Below are 20769 nucleotides of genomic sequence, written 5' to 3'. Positions count from 1 at the left end.
CTTGACTCTTTCCAGTGCTGGGTAACAGTCCCCCAGCAGCCAGCACTGCAATGCGGCCACCTCTGGGGTGGGGCAGCTGGGGAACAGTTGCTTATAATGCTCCCTGGGGTTGGCTGGCCCAATGCTGAGATGCAGCCACCTCTGGGGTGGGTTCTTCATATATTTATTAGTGGATCTTTTATGTTTGGAACTCACTGCCATATGAGCCCCGCTCTGTTCAGAGTGTTCTGTAGCCTGCATCTCTTTGCTCAGGCTTTTTACTGCCACTGGGTATGAACCCTCCTGTTTGATGGTCTGTCTGGTATTTCCCAGTTTCTGGTTCTTTAAAGATAGGGTGAACCACTCCTTAACCTCTGCAGAGAGCCTGACACAACGGCTGTGAGAGGGGTGCAAGCTGGCCCCAGTACACCTCAATGTGGCGCTAACTCTGATCCCTGCTAAGCGCAACTCATTTCTCAACATCCCAATGTCTTTGCTGTGGATCCCAGGCTTTGAGGCCAGAGGCCAGCGATCATATTATGAAGAGCTGCAGGGCCATCCGTGAGAGCTGTCATGTTTCATTGATGTATATCAGTCACTGGCCGTGAGACCCTCCACCTTCCATTAGGTTGGTTTCCTGCCTCATGCAGGTGGAAACCGAAAGCAGGTTCGAACTGCTCTTTCTGAGAAACAAGAGGGGCAGCCTTCAGAGAAGCAGCCGTGTTAGTCTGTAGCCGCAAAAAGAACAGGAGGACTTGTGGCACCTTAGAGACTAACCAATGTTTTTGAGCATAAGCTTTCGTGGGCTACAGCCCACTTCACTGGATGCATAGAATGGAACACACAGAAAGAAGATATTTATCCATACAGAGAACATGAAAAGGGTTAGCAGAATTCATACTAGCTGCAAAACAAGATAGCAAACAAACCCCTCAAAAAGCCCTGCACTGTTGCAATGCTTCTCAGGCAGGGCCCGCTCCAGCCTTTTTGCCGCCCCAAGCAGCGAAGTGGGGGGGGGGGGGGGGAATGATAAAGCCCCGATCTGAGCAGCTTCATTCTTCGGCGGCAATTCGCTCCAAGAGGGACTGAGGGACCCATCTCTGAATTGCCGCCAAAGACCCGGACGTGCTGCCCCTTCCCATTAGCCACCCCAAGCACCTGCTTCCTTTGCTGGTGCCTGGAGCCGGCCCTGTTCTCAGGTGATGTACAACCAGCACTGAGCTGCAGCTGATGCTGGGGTGGGGTGGCTGGGTGACAGCTGCAGTGTCACACTGCAGTTTGCTCAGTAAGGACCTTGCTGTCACCAGAGGTTGTTCTGAAGCTGACAGCTGTAGAGGGCTCCAGGAGCATCTCCTTTTTCAGGCTTTTCACTGCCATTGGGTATGACACTGCTCCAGTTCCCTGGTTGTTTGACCAGTATCCTGCTCCTTCTTCCCCTTTTAGGGCAATCAGAGCAGCAATGTCTGCCTGCGTCTGCAGAGAGCCTGAAACCGCAGCTCGGAGAGTTGTGAACTGCACCAAGTGTAACTGACACAGCGTCACTGCCTGAGTCTGCAAAGAGCTTGAGCCCATCACTCGGAGAGGTGGGATCTGCCTGTGACATTGTGGGTTTACCCAAGGTGTCCAGGGTGAACCACTATCACCTGCTCACAGTGTGGGAGAGACGTGCCTGTGGCCAGTTGGGGGAAATTCACCCGTAACTGCCGGATACTGACAGCAGTGACACTCTGCTCTGAGCTCCCCAAACCCTGCACTTTCCTCTGCCAGTGAGCAATTTACACACCCCTCTGCTGCACTCGAGTGCCCCATCTTTCATTATCGGGACAGCTGCAATGTGCACTGAGCCACTGCCTCTTGCAGCACCCCCCAGAACCGACAAACATAAACTGCAATCCTGAGCCTGCCTGTATTACCCAGTTCCTTTCTTGTCTAAGGGATCTCTCCCCCAGTGGCCAGTCCATGCAGAGCCTGGCCAGTGCAGAGGGCTGGTACCCACCTCTCATGAGAACTTTCCCATGGGCAGAGCGTTCTCTCTATGACGGATCCCCCTTGGGCCCCTTTTCCTTCTCTTACACAGCCCCCGGCTTTGTCTCTTTCCACATTCAGGGTTTTTCAGCTCAGCCCCGAGGGGCCCAGTTCAGAGTCTTTCCGTGGGTGCTTTTGTCCATGCACAGGCCTGCAGCTGGTCCTGCCTGTAAACACGGGGCTGGGCCCGGCGGGAAGGTGTTGATTGTTCTTACTCTTGTTTGAATCATGATGTTTGGCCCCAAATCCTCACCCACCATCATGACTTTTGGCCCCAAATCCCCCACGGCACATGATGTTTGGACCCAAATCTTTGTCCAGCATCATGACATTTGGACCCAAATCCCTGCCTGTTAGAGAGCTTATTCCTTCACTCTCCCACTTCCCTGGTCCTTCTCGCATGAACAGAGAGCAACAATGTGGAACTCCTTACCTGAGGAGGTGGTGAAGGGTAGGACTATAACAGCGTTTAAAAGAGAACTGGATAAATTCATGGAGGTTAAGTCCATTAATGGCTATTAGCCAGGATGGGTAAGGAATGGTGTCCCAGCCTCTGTTTGTCAGAGGGTGGAGATGGGTGGCAGGAGAGAGATCACTTGATCATTACCTGTTAGGTACACTCCCTCTGGGGCACCTGGCATTGGCCACTGTCGGTAGACAGGATACTGGAGTAGATGGACCTTTGGCTGACCCAGTACGGCCGTTCTTATGTTCTTATGTTCTAACAATACCCAAAATCCAAAGGTGCAAACAATTTGATATTTATTGGGGTGAACTTCCAACAAGCTTAAATCAAAGTTCCTTTTTCCGTATTTTTGAATCCCAACTTACTTCCTGTTTGCCCCTTGTGACGGGATGGATCACAGAAACCCCCTGGGAGCTGCCACCTGATGTGCCAAGACTACTTCTGCCCCCTGCTTTCCCTGCCAGCTCGGGACCCCAGCACCCTGTCTTGCTGAACCAGACACTCCCGTCTGCTCCAACACAGACCCAGGGTCTGAATTACGTGCCCCAAAGCTGCAGGTTTACCTGAAAGCAGCTCACAGAAGTGTTTCTGTCTTTAACACTCAGATGCCCAACTCCCAATGGGGTCTAAACCCAAATAAATCTGTTGTACCCTTTATACAGGGTAAAACAGATTTATTTGGGTTTAGACCCAAATTCATAAATTGGTAAACTCATAAATTGGTAAACTCATAAATTGTTCTCCCTCTATAACACTGATAGGGAGATATGTACAGTTGTTTGCTCCCCCAGGTATTAATACATACTCTGAGTTAATTAATAAGTAAAAAGTCATTTTAAATACAGAAAGTAGGATTTAACTGGTTCCAAGTAGTAACAGACAGAACAAAGTAAGTCACCAAGCAAAATGAAATAAAACATGCAAATCTATGTCTAACCAAACTGAATACAGATAATCTCACCCTCAGAGATGCTTCAGTAAGTTTTTTCCGCAGACTGGACACCTTCCAGACCTGGGCACAATTCTTTCCCCTGGTACAGCTCTTGTTCCAGCTCAGGTGGTAGCTAGGGGATTCCTCATGATGGCTCCTCCCCTCCCTTTGCTCTGTTCCACCTCTTTATATATCTTTTGCATAAGGCGGGAATCCTTTTTCTCTCTGGGTTTTCACCCCCCCTCACTGGAAAAGCACCAGGTTTAAGATGGATTCCAGTTCAGGTGACATATTATCATATTTTTATAAAACCATATAGACTGCACAACGTCACACCCCTAATTTATATAGTAATATGCTTAGCTATACCGGCTTCACCAGTCATTCTTCTGAAATTTACCCCTAACCAATCCTAACATAGTGTAACATGATTAGCTAACCAATTATATCCCACCACCTTAATTAGTTTACACCCAGCAAAATTAATTATACAGCAGACAGAAACAATCCCAGAACCAGACAGAGACCATGCAAATAAACAACAGCAAAGTGGGAACTATAATGACAAAACAATGCAGAAGTGAGGATTTCACAACTACATCTATAAAGACATAAGGGTTTCCCAGCTGTGTCTATTGATAAGTGAGTTCTTACCAAACAGAAAACTATCAAACTAAATTTCCTTTTACATCTTCTAGGCTCTTCCCTTTCTCTGGAGGTGACAGATCGGATCACCCCTAACAGCCCCCGATTGCCTTATTTCCATGTGACTAGTTTGGGATGTGAGGATGTGACCGGTCGCTTCCCAGCTTATGGCTGCTCCCACTGCTTAGCCAAAGGCCTTAGTCTAAGAACAGGGCCTCAGACTGTCCCAGGGAGAGAAGGCCCTTACACAGATTCTTTCTTTTATACTTCTATAACTAGCTAAATGATAAACGTGTAAGCAGAGTCAGGATGAGCTCTACCCTGACATCTGGTGGTGAATTGTGGCGAGTCGTGGAAAAGAACTTCAGGGGCTGATCTTGTTTGCATAGGCTCACCCACCCCGCCTAGCATGAGCCCACAGCAACCGAAAGTGGTTACTTTGGCTGGTGTGGGATTCCCAGTTTCTCTGTTTTGGGGGCAGGAAGAATAAAGTATTGTTACCCTGATTATGTGACTCAAGGACAATAAAACTGTTTTATGACAGAAGGACTCACCATCAACTAAGTAGCACTCGCTAGACAAGGGACATGGGTTCCAAAACCCAGTGAGTTGAGAGAGGTTGGGGACAGGTATTTGTAGTTGATGGTCTGGGCTCCCTTCTGAGGGTCTGATATGCTAATTGGCAATTTCTCTCTCTCTCCACACACACACACACACACACACACACACACACACACACACACACACACACACACACACACACACACACACACACACACACACACACACACACACACCTCATTTTAATTCCATTAGGACTCTAGTTACAGGCTGTTGAGCTGAATTCAGTTTAGGCCAATGGTGTACCAGCACTGAGGTTCCCCTACTACAAGCTGAAATCACTGAGTCCTGCGGGGGGTCTGAAGGTATATTGCTAAGTAGCTGGCAAAGCAGAGCAGTTTGTAGAATGGCTGGAGCGGCTCACGGGACGGCTCGGGGAATGGCTCATGGCGAAGGCTGCAGCAGAACCCCACGGAGAGGCGGGGCAGTCAGCCTCGGACCATGTAAGGTGCCTCTTAACACTGCTGCAACCCCCCCGCCCCAGGCTGGGAGGTAAAACTCTGCAGATAAACTTTTGAACTTTGGGGCTGCACTGAGCAGGGACAGAGACTTTTGGGTTGTTGGACTTTTGGGTGATTTTTGGGTTGCTGGACTCAAGAGACTTTTGCGGTGTTGGACTTTTGGGACTTTGGGTGATTTTTTTGAGTTGCTAGACTTAAGACCCTGAGGGGAAAAGGACACTGCCAAACTTACTTGGGGGGGGGAGGATCTTTTGCTCATGGTTTGTGTTATGAATCCTGTTTGTGGTATTTCCCCAACATAATGCTGCATTGTTTCCCTCCTTTATTAAAAGGATTTTGCTACACTCAGACTCTGTGCTTGCGAGAGGGGAAGTATTGCCTCTTAGAGGCAACAGGGGGGTGGTATGTAATTGTCCCAGGTCACTGGGTGGGGGCTCAAGCTGGTTTTGCATTGCATTATTGAAACGGAACCCCTAGATCCTGAACCCGGCCCTTGTTGCTGCCAACTCAGACGGGCAGAAGGGTTACAAACATATACCCAAATTCTTAAAATATAGGCCTTTACAGACAGGCCTGAATATCTATATCCTAACACTGCCCAGCATCATAATATTGGGTTGCAAATCCCCCTCCCCCCCACTTAATTTTTTTTTCATGGTTTTGGGGAGTTAGTCACAATTTTGGATGGGTTTGTTGGCAATCGCCCGGGTCCGACAGCTTTGGAACACGATAGTCTGCATTTTACGCCTCTCTTGTGACAAACCCCTCACTGTAGTCATATTTAACTTCTGGCAGACGAAGTGGGGATTTTCTGTAATATTTTTAGGAAGCCTCACTTTTCCCCAAGGGAAAACAGGCTCCAGTTTGCTCTCAGGGGATACCAAGAGGCACAGGGGGGTGTTTGTCACCGTTCTGTCTGGGAGGAACGAATAGGGTCATTAAGGGATTGGTTGAAACTGACCTAGATCAAGAAGGGGTTCAAAGAGACAAAGCAAGCATCACACCCATCCTCTGAGCAGAACTCCTGCAATCCTTCCCCAAACCAACATGGTTCCCCTGAGCTACACGCACACAGAGCCCCAGGGATCTATGTAAGCTTCCTGGTGGCTACACACGGAGCATACAAAGTCCTGCTTCTCCAAACCCAGGAGGAGCTGAGAATGAAAGGAGCAGTTTTTAGCCCCCTTCGCCAGCAGAGCCCCAAACTCTCGGTCTAGCTTTTTCCAGCGTCACACTGTGCTCACAGGCTCCTGCCTCTGCCACTCTCTCTGCTCTCCTCTGTTCTCTTTCGTCTCTCCTCAGCTCCCGTGTGATCTCTCTTCCCCCACCCCTGCCCCCACCTAAACCAATCCTCAGCCAATAGCTCCTGGCAGGTTCACACCCACCTTTTGAATGAGGTGGGGCTGTGATGAAGTAGGAATCTCCTGTCCTATTTTTAGGATGCCGATGTGTGCCTCAGTTTCCCTTTCTACGGTGCATTGCTACCCAGGAGTGAAAAAAGTTTAAAAGCCATTTTGAGGGCAGAGAAGGAAACATGGGGTGTTTGGATGACATAATTGGGGTAGGGTGGCTGGGTTGTTACAGGACTGGCTGCAACGGACCCGTGTCAATGGCGGTTTGGCCAGGACAACGGAGCCCTAAGGACTGAACAACTGACACTGATCCCCAGGGATCTCCGGCATGCAGAGCGTGTGAACTCAGCCAGGGTCTGCCGGAGTTGGACAATGGACCGTTGCAGCCATACGGCTGACCCTGAAGGAAGAGGGGGATCCCTTGAAGGTCAGGTGCCCTGAAGCGGTTCCTCCAAAGTCTCTAGCAAAGCCAGGGTGCAGCAGTGATCCTGTCTGTAACGTGACAGCGTTTGAATGCCACATCCAGGGCATTCCAAAAGTTCCGGGAATGTTCTAGGTTCCAATGGCCAGAACCCTACTGATTTTTGGGGAGGTCAGAGGCGGGGAAAAGGGGCAAACGCAGCTTCTGGTTTTCTGAGCCTTCATGTCAAGTTTTTCTCTGGCACCACAAAGACGAATAACTGACCCCTTGAGAATATCAGTGATCACCTGACTCCTGGAGCTCAGGGCTTTAAAAGAAATGTGACACATCGTGCGATGCCCAGCGCTCATCCAATAACCCTGGCAGAAGAGGAGAACCCAGCCTGCCATTTCAGGGTGGCAAGGGGCAGTGACCGGGGTGCCAACGCCAACCTACTGGACACTGTTTTCTTTCTCACAATTCCTCATGCACAGACTTTTATGCCCCAGCCACTGACTTCCAGGAAACCAAAATTCATGGCTTGGTGGTCAGTCAAGGCTCAGATGCCAGCCCCTGACCTGGTGGAAGCCAGATCTGAGAGCAGGGCATGGCCATGCTGGACAATACAATGGCTTAGATAATCGACTGTATCAATTGTAACTGTAAGTCAGCCAAAAGGTGGCTACAGACCTGGTGTCTGCCCGGCCTGGGTAGGAATAAGCTCAGTAGAATTGAATTTTTATTTTTTTGATAATTTTGACAGATAACAATATTTATTTTTAAGCATTTTATCTATTTTTACCTATTTAATTTTGTTCAGTTGCAGGAAATGTGTGTGTGTGTGGGGGGAGGGGTCAGGCAATTATTTTACTGATAGCAAATGCGATCCAAAGCATCTAAGCTTTATAACGCGTGAACACAAATTGTGAACACCACACGTGAAAATATACAAAGTAAACCTCAAATCAGACCTCTTCATTCACTAGCCTGTTTGTAACAAGCCTAATTCAGAAGTCTAAATCATTGGATTTTGACACTAAGTTTTCAAGCAGCATTTTTCTTATGTAAAAAGCGACAAAGAGTCCTGTGGCACCTTATAGACTAACAGACGTATTGGAGCATAAGCTTTCGTGGGTGAATACTCAATTGCATCTGACGAAGTGGATATTCACCCACGAAAGCTTATGCTCCACTACGTCTGTTAGTCTATAAGGTGCCACGGGACTCTTTGTTGCTTTTTACAGATCCAGACTAACACGGCTACCCCTCTGATACATTTTTCTTATGTTTCCTATTGGTAAATTTCGATGATTGCTGATGGAAATATTTGTTCATTGATTTGGATTGATGCAGTGAAATTGACATTTACTGGTAACAATCTGATCCTTCCAAGCCTAGTGATGAATCAGAGTCCAGGATCAGAATTCAAAAAGACCTTGACAAATTGGAGAGTTCGTCTGAAATCAACGAGAAGAAATTCAGGAAAGACGAACGCAAAGTAGGAAGGAAAAATCAAATGCACAACTACAAAATGGGGAATCACTGGCTGGGTGTTTGTATTGCTGGAAAGGACCTGGGGGCTATAGCAGATCTCAAATTGAATATGAGTCAACAAGGGGATGCTGTTGCAAAAAAGGCTAATATCTTTTGGGGCTGTATTAAAAGCAGTGTCGTCAGTAAGACATGGGAGGTCATTTGCCCACTCTAAGGGTAGTTAAGGTATCTGGAATAGGCTTTCAAGGGAGGTTGTGGAATATATCTGTCATTGAAGGCTTTTAAGAACAGCCTTGGACAAGCATCTGCCAGCCATCCACTTCCTGAAACCAGCCAGAGACAGGAGAGCTGGGTGGAAAGCAGGTTGGGAGCTTCCATGTTGCCGTTACTGGTTTGACTGCCTGTAAGCCAAGCAGGGAGAAGCAATTTAAATATCATGTGGGTTGTCAAAGGAACCCCCACCCCCACCAGCCAAACTGCCCCCGGGGGGAACAGAGAAGAGGACAATCCTGCCCCCAGGGGGGGAACAGACCAGAGGGGACGAGCCTGACCCAGTGGCCTGGCTCGGTCCCTTTCCCAGGGCCTGGACTCGTGGGTTTGTAGGTCTGGGGGGATGTGAGGAAAAGAGATTCCGTGCAGAGGGGAGCCAGGCAGTGAATGGGCGTGTCTCACAATGGGGAAGGGGGTGGAGATGAGGGTCCATGAACTTCTGCTTTCAATTTCCTGTGAATCAGAAATGTAAACGCTGGGCTCTGAGCCAGAGTGTTGGAGAACCAGAGTCCGAGGTACCGTGGCTTCCTCAGCATCAGCACATCTGGCTGGGGGGTCCGGCCAAAATCAGCCCCCACACCCACGGGGCGGCTCCAGCTGGGTTTATAACCCGCTGCCTCGAAGCCGGGGCTTCCTGCTCCGCTCGCTGAAGGCCGAGCTGGGCCACCCCGACCCAGAGCTCCTGTGGGGCTGGATCATGGCGGGACTCTGCTCCCAGCTGGCCGCGCTGCTGCTGCTGGTGGTGCTGCCGTCCCCAGCGCATGGTAAGAGGGAGCGAGGGATCCAGAGTGATGCAGAGCCACAGGGAACGGACCAGAAGGGGCAGATCAGGATCCAGATCCTGCCCCAGTGGACTGGCTCTGACCCTTTCCCAGCGCCTGGGTTCGCGGGTCTCGGGGGATGTGAGGAAAACAGATCCTGTCCAGAGAGGGGCAGAAATGACAGTGCCGGTCCTCAGGCCCTGCTGTGCACGAAGGGATCCTGATCCCCACCCTCCAGACATCCCCAGATTGACCCCTCCCACCCCTCTGACTAACCCCCACAGGAGCCACCGCCTCAGTCCCCCTCCCATTTGTTATGCCCCAATCTCCTGCCCTCAGGCTTCGCTGGGTGGAAGGAGCACATGTGGCCCTGAGAGAGCTGAGAGCAGCCCTCGTTTGTCTCATGTCGATGTTCACTCTGAAACCTATTGACATATGGTATCCACCTACAATTTGGGGGGCGGTATGGGGATTATGGGAGGAGCTATGGGACAGTGGTGGGGCTTGTATTCCAGCCCTATAAGAACATAAGTATATAAGAATGGCCATACTGGGTCAGGCCAAAGGTCCATTTAGCCCAGTATCCTGTCTGTCGACAGTGGCCAGTGCCAGGTGCCCCAGAGGGAATGAACAGAACAGGGAATCATCCAGTGATCCATCCCCTGTCGCTCATTCCCAGCTTCTGGCAAACAGAGGCTAGGGACACCATCCCTGGCCATCCTGGCTAATAGCCATTGATGGACCTATCCTACATGAATTTATCTAGTTCTTTTTTTGAACCCTGTTGTGGTCTTGGCCTTCACAACATCCTCTGGCAAGGAGTTCCACAGGTTGACTGTGTGTTGTCTGAAGAAATACTGCCTTTTATTTGTTTTAAACCTGCTGCCTATAAATTTCAACCCCTAGTTCTTGTGTTACGAGCAGTAATAAACAACACTTCCTTATCTACTTTCTCTGCACCAGTCATAATTTTATAGACCTCAATCATATCTCCCCTTAGCCATCTCTTTTCCAAGCTGAAGAGTCCCAGTCTTATTAATCTCTCCTCATATGGAAGCCATTCCATACCCCTTATCATTTTTATTGCTCTTTTCTGAACCTTCTCCAATTCCAATATGTTTTTTTGAGATGGGGCGACCACATCTGCACACAGTATTCAAGATGTGGACACACCATCGATTTATATAGAGGCAATATGATATTTTCTGTCTTATTCTCTATCCCTTTCTTAATTATTCCCAGCATTCTGTTTGCTTTTTTGACTGCCACTGCACATTGAGTGGATGTTTTCAGAGAACTATCTACAATGACTCCAAGATCTCTTTCTTGAGTGGTAACAGCTAATTTAGACCCCATCATCTTATATCTATAGTTGGGATTATGTTTTCCAATGTGCATTAATTTGCCTTTATCAACATTAAATTTCATCTGCCATTTTGTTGCCCAGTTACCCAGTTTTGAGAGATCCTTTTGTAGCTCTTCGCAGTCTGCCTGGGACTTAACTATCTTTAATAATTGCGTGTCATCTGCAAATTTTGCCACCTCACTGTTTACCCCTTTTTCCAGATCATTTATGAATATGTTGAATAGGACTGGGCCCAGAACAGACCCCTGGGGGACACCACTATTTACTTCTCTCCATTCTGAAAACTGACCATTTATACCTACTCTTTGTTTCTTATCTTTTAACCAGTTACCAATCCATGAGAGGACCTTCCCTCTTATCCCATTGCAGCTTAATATGCTTAAGAGCCTTTGGTGAGGGACCTTGTCAAAGGCTTTCTCAAAATCTAAGTACACTATATCCACTGGATCCCCTTTGTCCACATGCTTGTTGACCCCCTCAAAGAATTCTAGTAGATTGTGAGGCATGATTTCCCTTTATAGAACCATGTTGACTCTTCCCCCAACAAATTATGTTCATCTATATGTCTGACAATACTGTTCTTTATGATAGTTTCAACCAGTTTGCCCAGTACTGAAATCAGACTTACCGTCCTGTAATTGCTGAGATCACCTCTGGAGCCCTTTTTAAAAATCGGCGTCACATGAGCTATCCCCCAGTCGTCTGGTACAGAAGCTGATTGAAATGATACATACCACAGATACATACCACAGTTAGTAGTTCTGCACCTTCCACCTCCCTGCCTTCAATCGGATCCTAATGCTGCTCCTGTCCCCATGGCCCCGATGCTGTAATGTCTCCCCAACATTTCTGTTCCCTCCACAGGTGCTGAGGAGAGTCAAGACCAGCCAGGTAAAGACTCAGGACTCCTGGGTTCTAGCCTTAGTTCTGGGGGGGAGAGGTGTGCACCTTGTCCTGTGTTAACATGGCTTCCTGGTTTGTGCAGTGTTCAGCCGTATCACAGGGGGGCAGGATGCCCAGGAGGGTCGATGGCCCTGGCAGGTCAGTGTGCAGGAATATGATGATGAAAAACGTGAATACCACCACATCTGTGGAGGATCCCTCATCTCAGCCCAGTGGGTGGTGTCAGCCGCTCACTGCTTCAATCGGTGAGTAACCCTGGAAGGGGATCCCAGGCTGCCCTTTCTTGGTTTGCAGTGACATCTGTCTGTGGCCTCAGCTCCATCACTGATTTCCTGCTCTTGGTTAAACTATCCCCATTGTGCAGTGTGACCGTTCCCCTGCTGCCCCCACCCCAGAGCTGGCTGCATCTTAGTGCTGCGCGAGGCATCGCGTTGCTGTATGGTTGTTGCTCAGCCTCTCTGCCCCAGAAGTGGCTGCATTTTGTCTCTGTTCACAGTCTATCTTCCCCCCTTGATCAGTATTTTCTGCCCCTCCGCTCCCAGCTTTCTCCCTGACTCTGCGTATTGCATGAACCTGGGGGAGTACCAGCTCTCCAACCCATCCCCCACCCGGATCTTGTCCCCCGTGTATGGCATCTTCAGGCACCCCAACTACAACCAGAGCACGTTCTTCGCCGACATCGCCCTGGTGCAGCTGACGGAACCTGTCAATTTCACGGACACCATCCGCCCCATCTCCCTGCTGGGCCCCTCCACCCAGTTCCCAGCAGGGGAAAAGTGCTGGGTTACTGGTTGGGGCAAAACCGGGTCGGAGTGTAAAGGTGAGCGGGGATGGGAGCTTGGTGGGTCTAATGGATGATTGGGGGTGATCTGAGAGCCCTTCCTCTGAGCTCTGAACACGCAGGGCTGTGTAGCTACAAGGGAAACCCTGTGTGCACATGCACACACACACACACACACTCACTGCCCTGTCCTCTCCATCAGGGGGCAGCACTGCACGCGCTCACACACACTCTCCCCTGACTGTGACGTTTATGTGCACTCTGATCTGCAGCCCTTGATGGCGACGTTGCTCACATGCCCAGCCACCATGTTACACTCGGAGAGATTTTTCCCAGCACGTCGCCGTCCTTTCCAGCTCCCTCGGCCTCCCAGAGGGCTTCATCCCCAGCTCTCTCATTCCAGATACTCTTCAGCCACCCCGGACGCTTCAGAAGCTGCAAGTTCCTCTCGTCGATGTGTCGACCTGCAGAGAGAACTTTGGGGAACAGAGCCACTGGATCCAAGATGACATGCTGTGCGCTGGGTCCAGGGGCGACCCTAATGGCCCCTGCAAGGTGGGCTACTTGGCTTAGGGGGGCAGCACTGGGGCTGCTTGAAATTATCTGGCACTTGTTCTGTTTGCAAACATTGGTCTTTCCTCCCCCGCTCTCAAAAAAGGCCCACGTGGGTGACGTTTTAATTTGATCTTCCTCTGCGTCTCATTGACGGAGAAAGCAGCTCTCCCAGCACCAGTGCATTCTGGGACATCTCACAAGTCACCACAGAATGGGGGGAAACTCTCTGAGCTCTGGCCCCACCGAACTGAGAGGGTTAAACTTAACCTGAGCTTAATCTCAGAGAAAACAAATCTAACAAGGGCGGTAGCTCTTCCCTGGCACTGAAGCAGGACATGGCATGAGAGGGAATTGGGTTTTATCCCCAGCTCTGGGAGGGGAGTGGGGGCTGGTGGGTTAGAGCAGGAGGACTGGAAGCCAGGACTCCTGGGTTCTATCCCTGGCTCTGAAAGAGGAAAAACAGGAGCCACTTTGTGGGAAGGGAGGCAAAAGGGCCGACCTCATTGACCCTAATGTCCCTCTCTCTCAACCTAGTTTGACTCAGGGGGGCCTCTGGTCTGTCCAAGGAACGGCAGCTTCGTCCTGACTGGGATCATCAGCTGGGGCAGAGACTCCCCACCCCCACTCCCAAGAGTGTACGTCCGGGTCCCAGTCTATGTCAACTGGATCCAGAATGTCACGGGTGGCGATGGCCTCTCGATCGTCTCTCCTGCCGTACTCAGTGCTGGTACTACCCCATTGCCGTCCCTAAGCAATGGCTTAGTCTGCTCATGCCTAGCGCTGGCACTGGCTGCACCGCTCATTGCTGGGCTCCTGCTGACGGCCCTGTAACCTGCCCCATGGGGGCTCCCACCCGTGCCAACCCCCTGGCACAGACGCACCTCCGGGTAACATGGGAACCCCCCGCCAGCAGGGGTGTGTATAGACCCCCCTTGGCACCAGGTCTGGGCCCCACATTGCTGGGGCCTGTGGGACACGGCTGGGAGAGGGTGGTGGATGGAAGCTGAGGGGGTAGCTATGGGGAGTGGGGAGTGGGGAGTGCAGGGGACAAGGGGTCATATCCAGCCCTTCCTGTAACTCTGCAATACCTCCCGCCCCGGGGTGACTGGGATGCCGGTGGGGAAGGGCCCCACAGCTGCTTTGATCCCACCAGTTGTGCTCCGAAAATCATCAATAAATTGGCTTTGCAAATTCTGTCTCCTCCCAGCAGCAGCCGCGAACTGCCCCACAGCAGCTGGTGCCGGCTCCCGCTCGGGCCAGTCCTACCACCGCCACCGCCTCCCACTGGCTCCACTGCTTGATATTAGCTGTAGGACAGCAGAGTGCGGGCACTGCCCATCGTGCCGGGTGCTGTGCAGCCTGCCCCCCCCCGAGATTGGGGCCCCCATTGTGTCAGGCGCTGTACAGACACTGACCAAGATCAGGGCCCCTGGGCACAGACACGCCCACCTCCAACTGAGCTCGGTCCCTGCATCATGCTGGGCACTGCACAGACCTCCTCCCCGACCAAAAGTTGGGTCCCCCTCGTGGCACTGACTCCCCAGAGCGAGTGTGAATTTACTGTACTATTTTTATGATCCCTAGCTGTGCCTCAGTTTCCCCTGCATGCCACATTGTCACCCCGTGTGTGGGAAAGGACTGTTTTCTCTCAGGGCAGGCTAGAGACACCCCCCTGGCCTGTGCTGGGAAATTCAGTCGGTATCACTATGTCACTCAGGGGTGTGAAAAATCCACACACACACTCCCGGGCAAGTTAAACTGACCTAACCCCGGGTGTTGCCATCTCTAGGTCAGTGGGTGAATTCTCCCTTCGCCCCAGCTACGGCCTCTCGGGGAGGTGGATTAACTATGCTGATGAGAGACCCTCTGCAGCATTTCAAGTGTAGACAAGCCCTGAGGTGTGACTGTCGCCTCGCTGCTGGGCTGGGGCACTGGAAAAGGACGGGCCAACCCCACGTCGGTGGGGAATCCATGAAGATGATGGAAAATCCAACCACCAGCCATTGACACCTGGTGGCCAACACCCCAGCGGGAGATGGATTTCCCCACCTCTCAGCAGGGAAGCCGAGAAGAACCCCCCAGCTCCAGAACAAAGGACTGGGGAAGGGTGGGGGGATAAGGGTTGAGTGCTGGAGAGAGTCAGGGTTCACACCTGGGGACTGACCCAGTGGGTCAGACAGAGCTTGAACATGGGGTTCACTGCAGCACGGCTGGGCCTCTGGGCTGACCAGAATGGGCCATGGTTTAACTGTGCTCCCCAAAGAACCCCATGTGCTGTGTGCCAGGTGACTAACAAACCCAAGTATTTTGCTGAAGGGGATCCTCCTAGAGACCGTTCCAAAGCTGGGGCCGTAGAACCGATCCTGTGGCTCTGTGACAGATGGTGGTAGCGGTGGGATGCTGAATACACTAGGAGTATTGTGACCTGCAGCAGTTAAACTAGGGTAGTCAAAGGAAACAGCAAGAGAATGACGCATAATCAGCTCCCTAAGAAGAAAATCGCCGAAGTGTGCAGGGAGGGAGAGGTGGGTGAACACTGGGAATCTCAACAAGGCTGCTTGCGTTGTCTTTCATGTAGGATCTAGGGCACCAATTGAGCTGGGGTTAGTGACTGGTATCCTGGGACTGCAACCAGCCTGACTGTGGTCAGAGGGGCCTCGGCAAGTAAGTGGGGGGCGGTCAGTGGAACCGCTCCCTGCCCCAGCTCACCTCCGCTCCGCCGCCTCCTCCTCCTCCCACAAGCGCGCCGCTCATCTCCGCTTCTCCTCTCTCCCAGGCTTGCAGCGCCAAACAGCTGATTGGCGCGGCAAGCCTGGGAGGGAGGGAGGAGAAGCAGAGATGCGGCGTGCTCGTGGGAGGAGGTGGAACGGAGGTGAGCTGGGGTGGGGGGGCCCTGGGGAGGACAGCAGCAAGTAACGGGGGGTGCAGAGGAACCACTCCCCACTCCAGCTCATCTCTGCCTCCTCCTCTGAGCGCGCTGCTGCTGCTCCGCTTCTCCCCCCCCTTCCAGGCTTGCCGGGCCAAACAGCTGATTGGCACGGCAAGCCTGGAAGGGAGGGAGGGAGGGAGGGAGGGAGGGAGAAGCGGAGCGGAAGCAGCGCGCTCAGGAAGGCGGCGGAGGCAGAGCAGAGGTGAGCTGGGGTGGGGAGCGGTTCCTCTCTCTACCCTGATATAACGCGGTCTTACCTATAACATGGTGAGATTTTTTGGCTCCTAAGGACTGCGTTATGTTGGGGTAGCTCAGTGGTTTGAGCATTGGCCTGCTAAATCCAGGGTTGTGAGTTCAATCTTTGAGGGGACCACTTAGGGATCTGGGGCAAAAATCTGTCTGGGGATTGGTCCTGCTTTGAGCAGGGGGTTGGACTACATGACCTCCTGAGGTCCCTTCCAACCCAGATATTCTATTCTGGAATCTCCCCTATCTTCCATGACTTTTCAAAGATAATATCTAATGGCTCAGATATCTCCTCAGCCAGTTCCTTGAGTATTCTAGGATGCATTTCATCAGGCCCTGCTGACCTGAAGACATCTAACTTGTCTAAGTATCTTTTAACTTGTTCTTTCCCTATTTTAGCATCTGAACATACCTCATTTTCACTGGCATTCTCTGTGGCAACCTTCTTGGTGAAAACTGAAACAAAGAAGTCATTTAGCACTTCTGCCATTTCCAAATTTTCTGGAATTGTTTTTCCCTCTTCATTTAGTAATGAGCCTACCCTGTCCTTAGACTTCCTCTTGCTTCTAATTGGCTAGTTAAGTTTTAGTAAAAAGATTGGTTAAGGTATTGCTAAGAATTTTACTATATAAATTAGGGGTAAACAGGAAGTAAGTTGGAAAAACAAGGAAAAAAAGAAATTGGATTCATGCTTGCTGGAAGCTAACCCCAATAAACATTGAATTGTTTGCACCTCCAGACTTCGGATATTTCTGGTCTCTGTTCACGTGAGAAGGATCAGGGAAGTGGGAGGGTGAAGGATAAGCCCTCTAACACCCTGAATCCATGTGCTTGTAGAACACAAGTCCAGGCATGTCTGGGGGGCATTGTTGAGTCCCCAGGCAAGGTTGAGCAATTCCCCTGGTGGGGCCTCATGCAGGTGAGTCATTGCATTGTAGCTCCCTTGCTGGACCATGGCTGTTGATGGTTGTTTTGACACCTTGCCCGGCATTGGTTACTTCCCTTGCTGTTGCCTCTGGGGAGCTAATATCTGGCTGATTCCCCAATTTACAGCATGTTTTAGTGAGAACCATACAACACAATTCTCATAACTTCAGATGCATTAATGATATGCATGTATGGATAGAGAAATGACTTTTAGCAGATCATAACCTTTCCCCTGATATCTCACTTGGCCTGCTTTATATGTAAGATCACGATTATATACAGATGAGGAATATAGGGGCATACAGAGTGCTGCCCCAAAGTATAGAAATGTCACAATACGATCCAAATCTATACTGACCTGGCAATGTGCAGCAGCAGTCAAAAAAGCAAACAGAATGTTGGGAATCATTAAGAAAGGGATAGCTAATAGGACAGAAAAGATCATATTGCCCCTATATAAATCCATGGTACGCCCACATCTTGAATACTGTGTGCAGATGTGGTCACCCCATCTCAAAAAAGATATATTGGAATTGGAAAAGGTTCAGAAAAGGGGAACAAAAATTATTAGGAATATGGATTGGCTGCCGTATGAGGAGAGATTAATAAGACTGGGACTTTTCATCTTGGAAAAGAGATTGCTAAGGGGAGATATGACTGAGGTCTATAAAATCATAACTGGTGTAGAGAAAGTAGATACGGGAGTGTTGTTTACTCCTTCTCATAACACAAGAACTAGGGGGTCACCAAATGAAATTAATAGGCAGCAGGTTTAAAACAAATAAAAGGAAGTATTTTTTCACACAATGCATAGTCAACCTGAGGAACTCCTTGCCAGAGGATGTTGTGAAGGCCAAGATGGTAACTGGGTTCAAAATAGAACTAAATAAATTCATAGAGGATAGGTCCAGCAATGGCTATTAGCCAGTACTGGCAGGGATAGTGTCCCTAGCCTCTGTTTGCCAGAAGCTGGGATTGAGTGACAGGGAAGGGATCACTTGATGATGACCTGTTCTGTTCATTCCCTCAGGGCACCTGGCACTGGCCACTGTTGGCAGACAGGATACTGGGCTAGATGGAGCTTTGGTCTGACCCAGTACGGCCCTTATAATGTTCTTATGTTCCTATGTTCTCTATGTGGCTTGAAAGCATCTCTCTCTCACCAACAGAAATTAGTCCAATAAAAAATATTGCCTCACCACCTTGTCTCTCAGATAAAATTGATACAGTCAACTATCTAAGCCATCATATTGCCTTCCTCTCGGAACAGGCACCCCTGGCATTTACACCTTCATTGACCTTTGAACCAACAGTTTTGGTTTCCTGCAAGTCTTTAGCTGGGGGATAAAGCCAGAGTTGGAGGGATCGTGAAAGAGAAACCAGTGCTCCAGTAAATTTACTTTTTCACCCTTGGTGCTGCCTTGATTGAGGACTTCTCTACAGTTCAGAAAATTTGAAATGCTGAATCAGTTTAGCAGGTTCAGCATTTCAAATTTTCTGACCTGTAGAGAAGTCCCAGGAGAAAGGTCAGCCTAAAGCCACCCCACCATCTCAGCTCTGCCCATTGTCCCATGGTGACTCCTGGAATGACTGATCTCCCACACAGACAGGCGAGCTCTGGGAGTCAGGTGAACATTGAGATTCACATGGAGACAGTTTCTAGCTCTTTTGGTTCCAGAGCGAAGCTTGAAAATTAAACTGAGGCACAATCTAAAGACTCAGAAAACCAGAAATGCTTGAAGCTGCATTTCCCCCCTTTGCCTCTTCCATCTCCCCCCATATTAGTGGGTGTGATGGGTTCTTTTTTTGGGACCCCCTTCTGGGTGTCACTTGATGTGCTGAGATGCCAGTGAACCTAACCCTTCTGCCAGCATGGGCACCCCTTAACTCTGTCTTGCTGAGCCAGGCTCTCCAGGCCTCCTCCAGCACAGATGCAGAGATAGGCTGTGCACTGGGGTGCTGAGGCGAGTCCCTTTTAACTGAGTCGCCACAGAGCTGATCTGATCTCAGTGTCTGTATTCTGCAGAGGGGTGTGGCCCTTTCTGGGAGCCTGAACCCCAGATAAATTCAGCTTACACTGCATAGAAAACCATGCAATATAAGCTCATAAGAATTCGCCCTCTTTAGTTAAGAGAGATATGCACAGACTGTTTGTCCCCCAGCTAACAATTACCTACACTGGGTTTATTAATAAACAAAAGTGATTTTATTAAGCATAAAAGGTAGGATTTAAGTGGTCATAAGAGGTACAGTAATTCCTCACTTAAAGTCATCCCGGTTAACATTGTTTTGTTATTAGGTTGCTGATCTATTAGAGAACATACTCGTTTAAAGTTGTGCAATGTTCTGTTATAAAGTTATTTGGCTCACCCCGCTCTGCCTGACCGGCGTTACAGCCGGGGGTCAGGGAGTGAGGGCTTACCCCACTCCTCCTGCCTGGCATTCCATCCAGGGAGCGGGAAAGCCCCCGACCTTGCTCCCCGGCAGGAGTGCCGGGCTGGCAAAGTGGGGAAAGCCCCTTTGCCCCAACCTTGCTAAACCCCTGCCTCAACCAAGCTTTACAATCATCATTGTGAGTACAGTATTAAAATGTTTTAAATTATTGAAAACGTATGCTGTATATGCATATAATGTTTTTTGTAGGAAAAAAATTTCCCTGGAACCTAACCCCCACCCCCATTTACATTAATTCTTATGGGGAAATTGGATTCACTTAACATCGTTTCGCTTAAAGTAGCATTTTTCAGGAACATAATTACAATGTTAAGCGAGGAATTACTGTAACAGACAGAACAAAGTAGATTATTAAGCAAAATAAAACAGAACACACAAGGCTAAGCTTAATACACTAAAAAACTGATTACATGTAATATCTCACCCTCAAAGATGTTCCAATAAGCTTCTTTCACAGACTAGATTCATTTCTAGTCCGGACCCAATCCTTCCCCTGTTCAGTCTCTGTTAGTTCCAGCAGACATCTTGGGTGGTAAGCAGGGTTATCCTCCCAACTCCACTCTGTCCTGCTTCACACCCTTATATAGATTTGGCAAAAGGCAGGAATCCTTTGTCTCTTTGTTTAAACTTTTCCCCTGCCTTGTGGAAAAATATAAAATCCAAGATGGATTCCAGCATGAGCTGACACATACACGTCTTCACAAGGATGCCCATCGGCCCTCCTCCTCACAGGCGTCCCACAGAATTACAGGAAAACAAATCCATTTATAGCCAATTGTTTCTTGCTTAAGAGTCATCAAGTTTCTGAAGTACCATTAATGGCCCTTGCTTGGCATAACTATATTCGTAACTTAGATTTACACTTCATATTTTTAACTTCCAATATAGGAATGATACATGCATACAAATAGGATGAACACATTCAGCAAATTATAACCTTTCCAATGATATGTCTCAAGACACATTTTGCATAAAGCGTATTCCAGTTATGTCATATTCATATGCATAAGTATATTTCCATAAAGAATATGGAGTGCAACGTAACAGTGGGTTTCCGGCCATTGGTGCCTAGAAGATTCCCAGAAATTTTGGAATGGCTCAGAGGTGGCGTAGAGAAAGAAAACCATCATGTTGTCTATCAGACCTCTGTCAGCTTGGCCAAAGACTGTGGTGATAGGTGCGACTGATAGCCTTCTGAGCAGA

The 20769-nt window shown here is 49.5% G+C and overlaps 1 protein-coding gene and 1 pseudogene across 1 annotated transcript; one reads left to right on the top strand and one right to left on the bottom strand.

The window, feature by feature from the left end:
• Nucleotides 1-20769, bottom strand: part of LOC135877976 (RING finger protein 112-like) — a 1138053-nt pseudogene that overhangs the window by 72223 nt on the left and 1045061 nt on the right.
• Nucleotides 9342-13871, top strand: LOC135877433 (serine protease 27-like). The gene is made up of 6 exons (XM_065402865.1): nucleotides 9342-9408; nucleotides 11636-11662; nucleotides 11757-11919; nucleotides 12217-12494; nucleotides 12859-13010; nucleotides 13545-13871. The coding sequence occupies exons 1-6, from the start codon at nucleotides 9342-9344 to the stop codon at nucleotides 13839-13841; spliced, it is 984 nt and encodes a 327-aa protein (XP_065258937.1). The 3' UTR covers nucleotides 13842-13871.

Source organism: Emys orbicularis, chromosome 4 (assembly GCF_028017835.1).
Source record: "Emys orbicularis isolate rEmyOrb1 chromosome 4, rEmyOrb1.hap1, whole genome shotgun sequence".
Taxonomy (NCBI): Eukaryota; Metazoa; Chordata; order Testudines; family Emydidae; genus Emys; species Emys orbicularis.
Note: the sequence above shows the minus strand (reverse complement) of the source record. Positions and strands in the feature narration are given on the sequence as shown.

What these genes read in the sequence shown, in the direction of transcription:
- LOC135877433 (XM_065402865.1), top strand. Translation starts at nt 9,342, where the DNA reads ATGGCGGGACTCTGCTCCCAGCTGGCCGCGCTGCTGCTGCTGGTGGTG. An exon ending in GCTGCCGTCCCCAGCGCATG is followed by an intron (nt 9,409 to 11,635) that starts GTAAGAGGGAGC and finishes TTCCCTCCACAG; the next exon opens with GTGCTGAGGAGAGTCAAGAC. An exon ending in AACCGGGTCGGAGTGTAAAG is followed by an intron (nt 12,495 to 12,858) that starts GTGAGCGGGGAT and finishes CTCTCATTCCAG; the next exon opens with ATACTCTTCAGCCACCCCGG.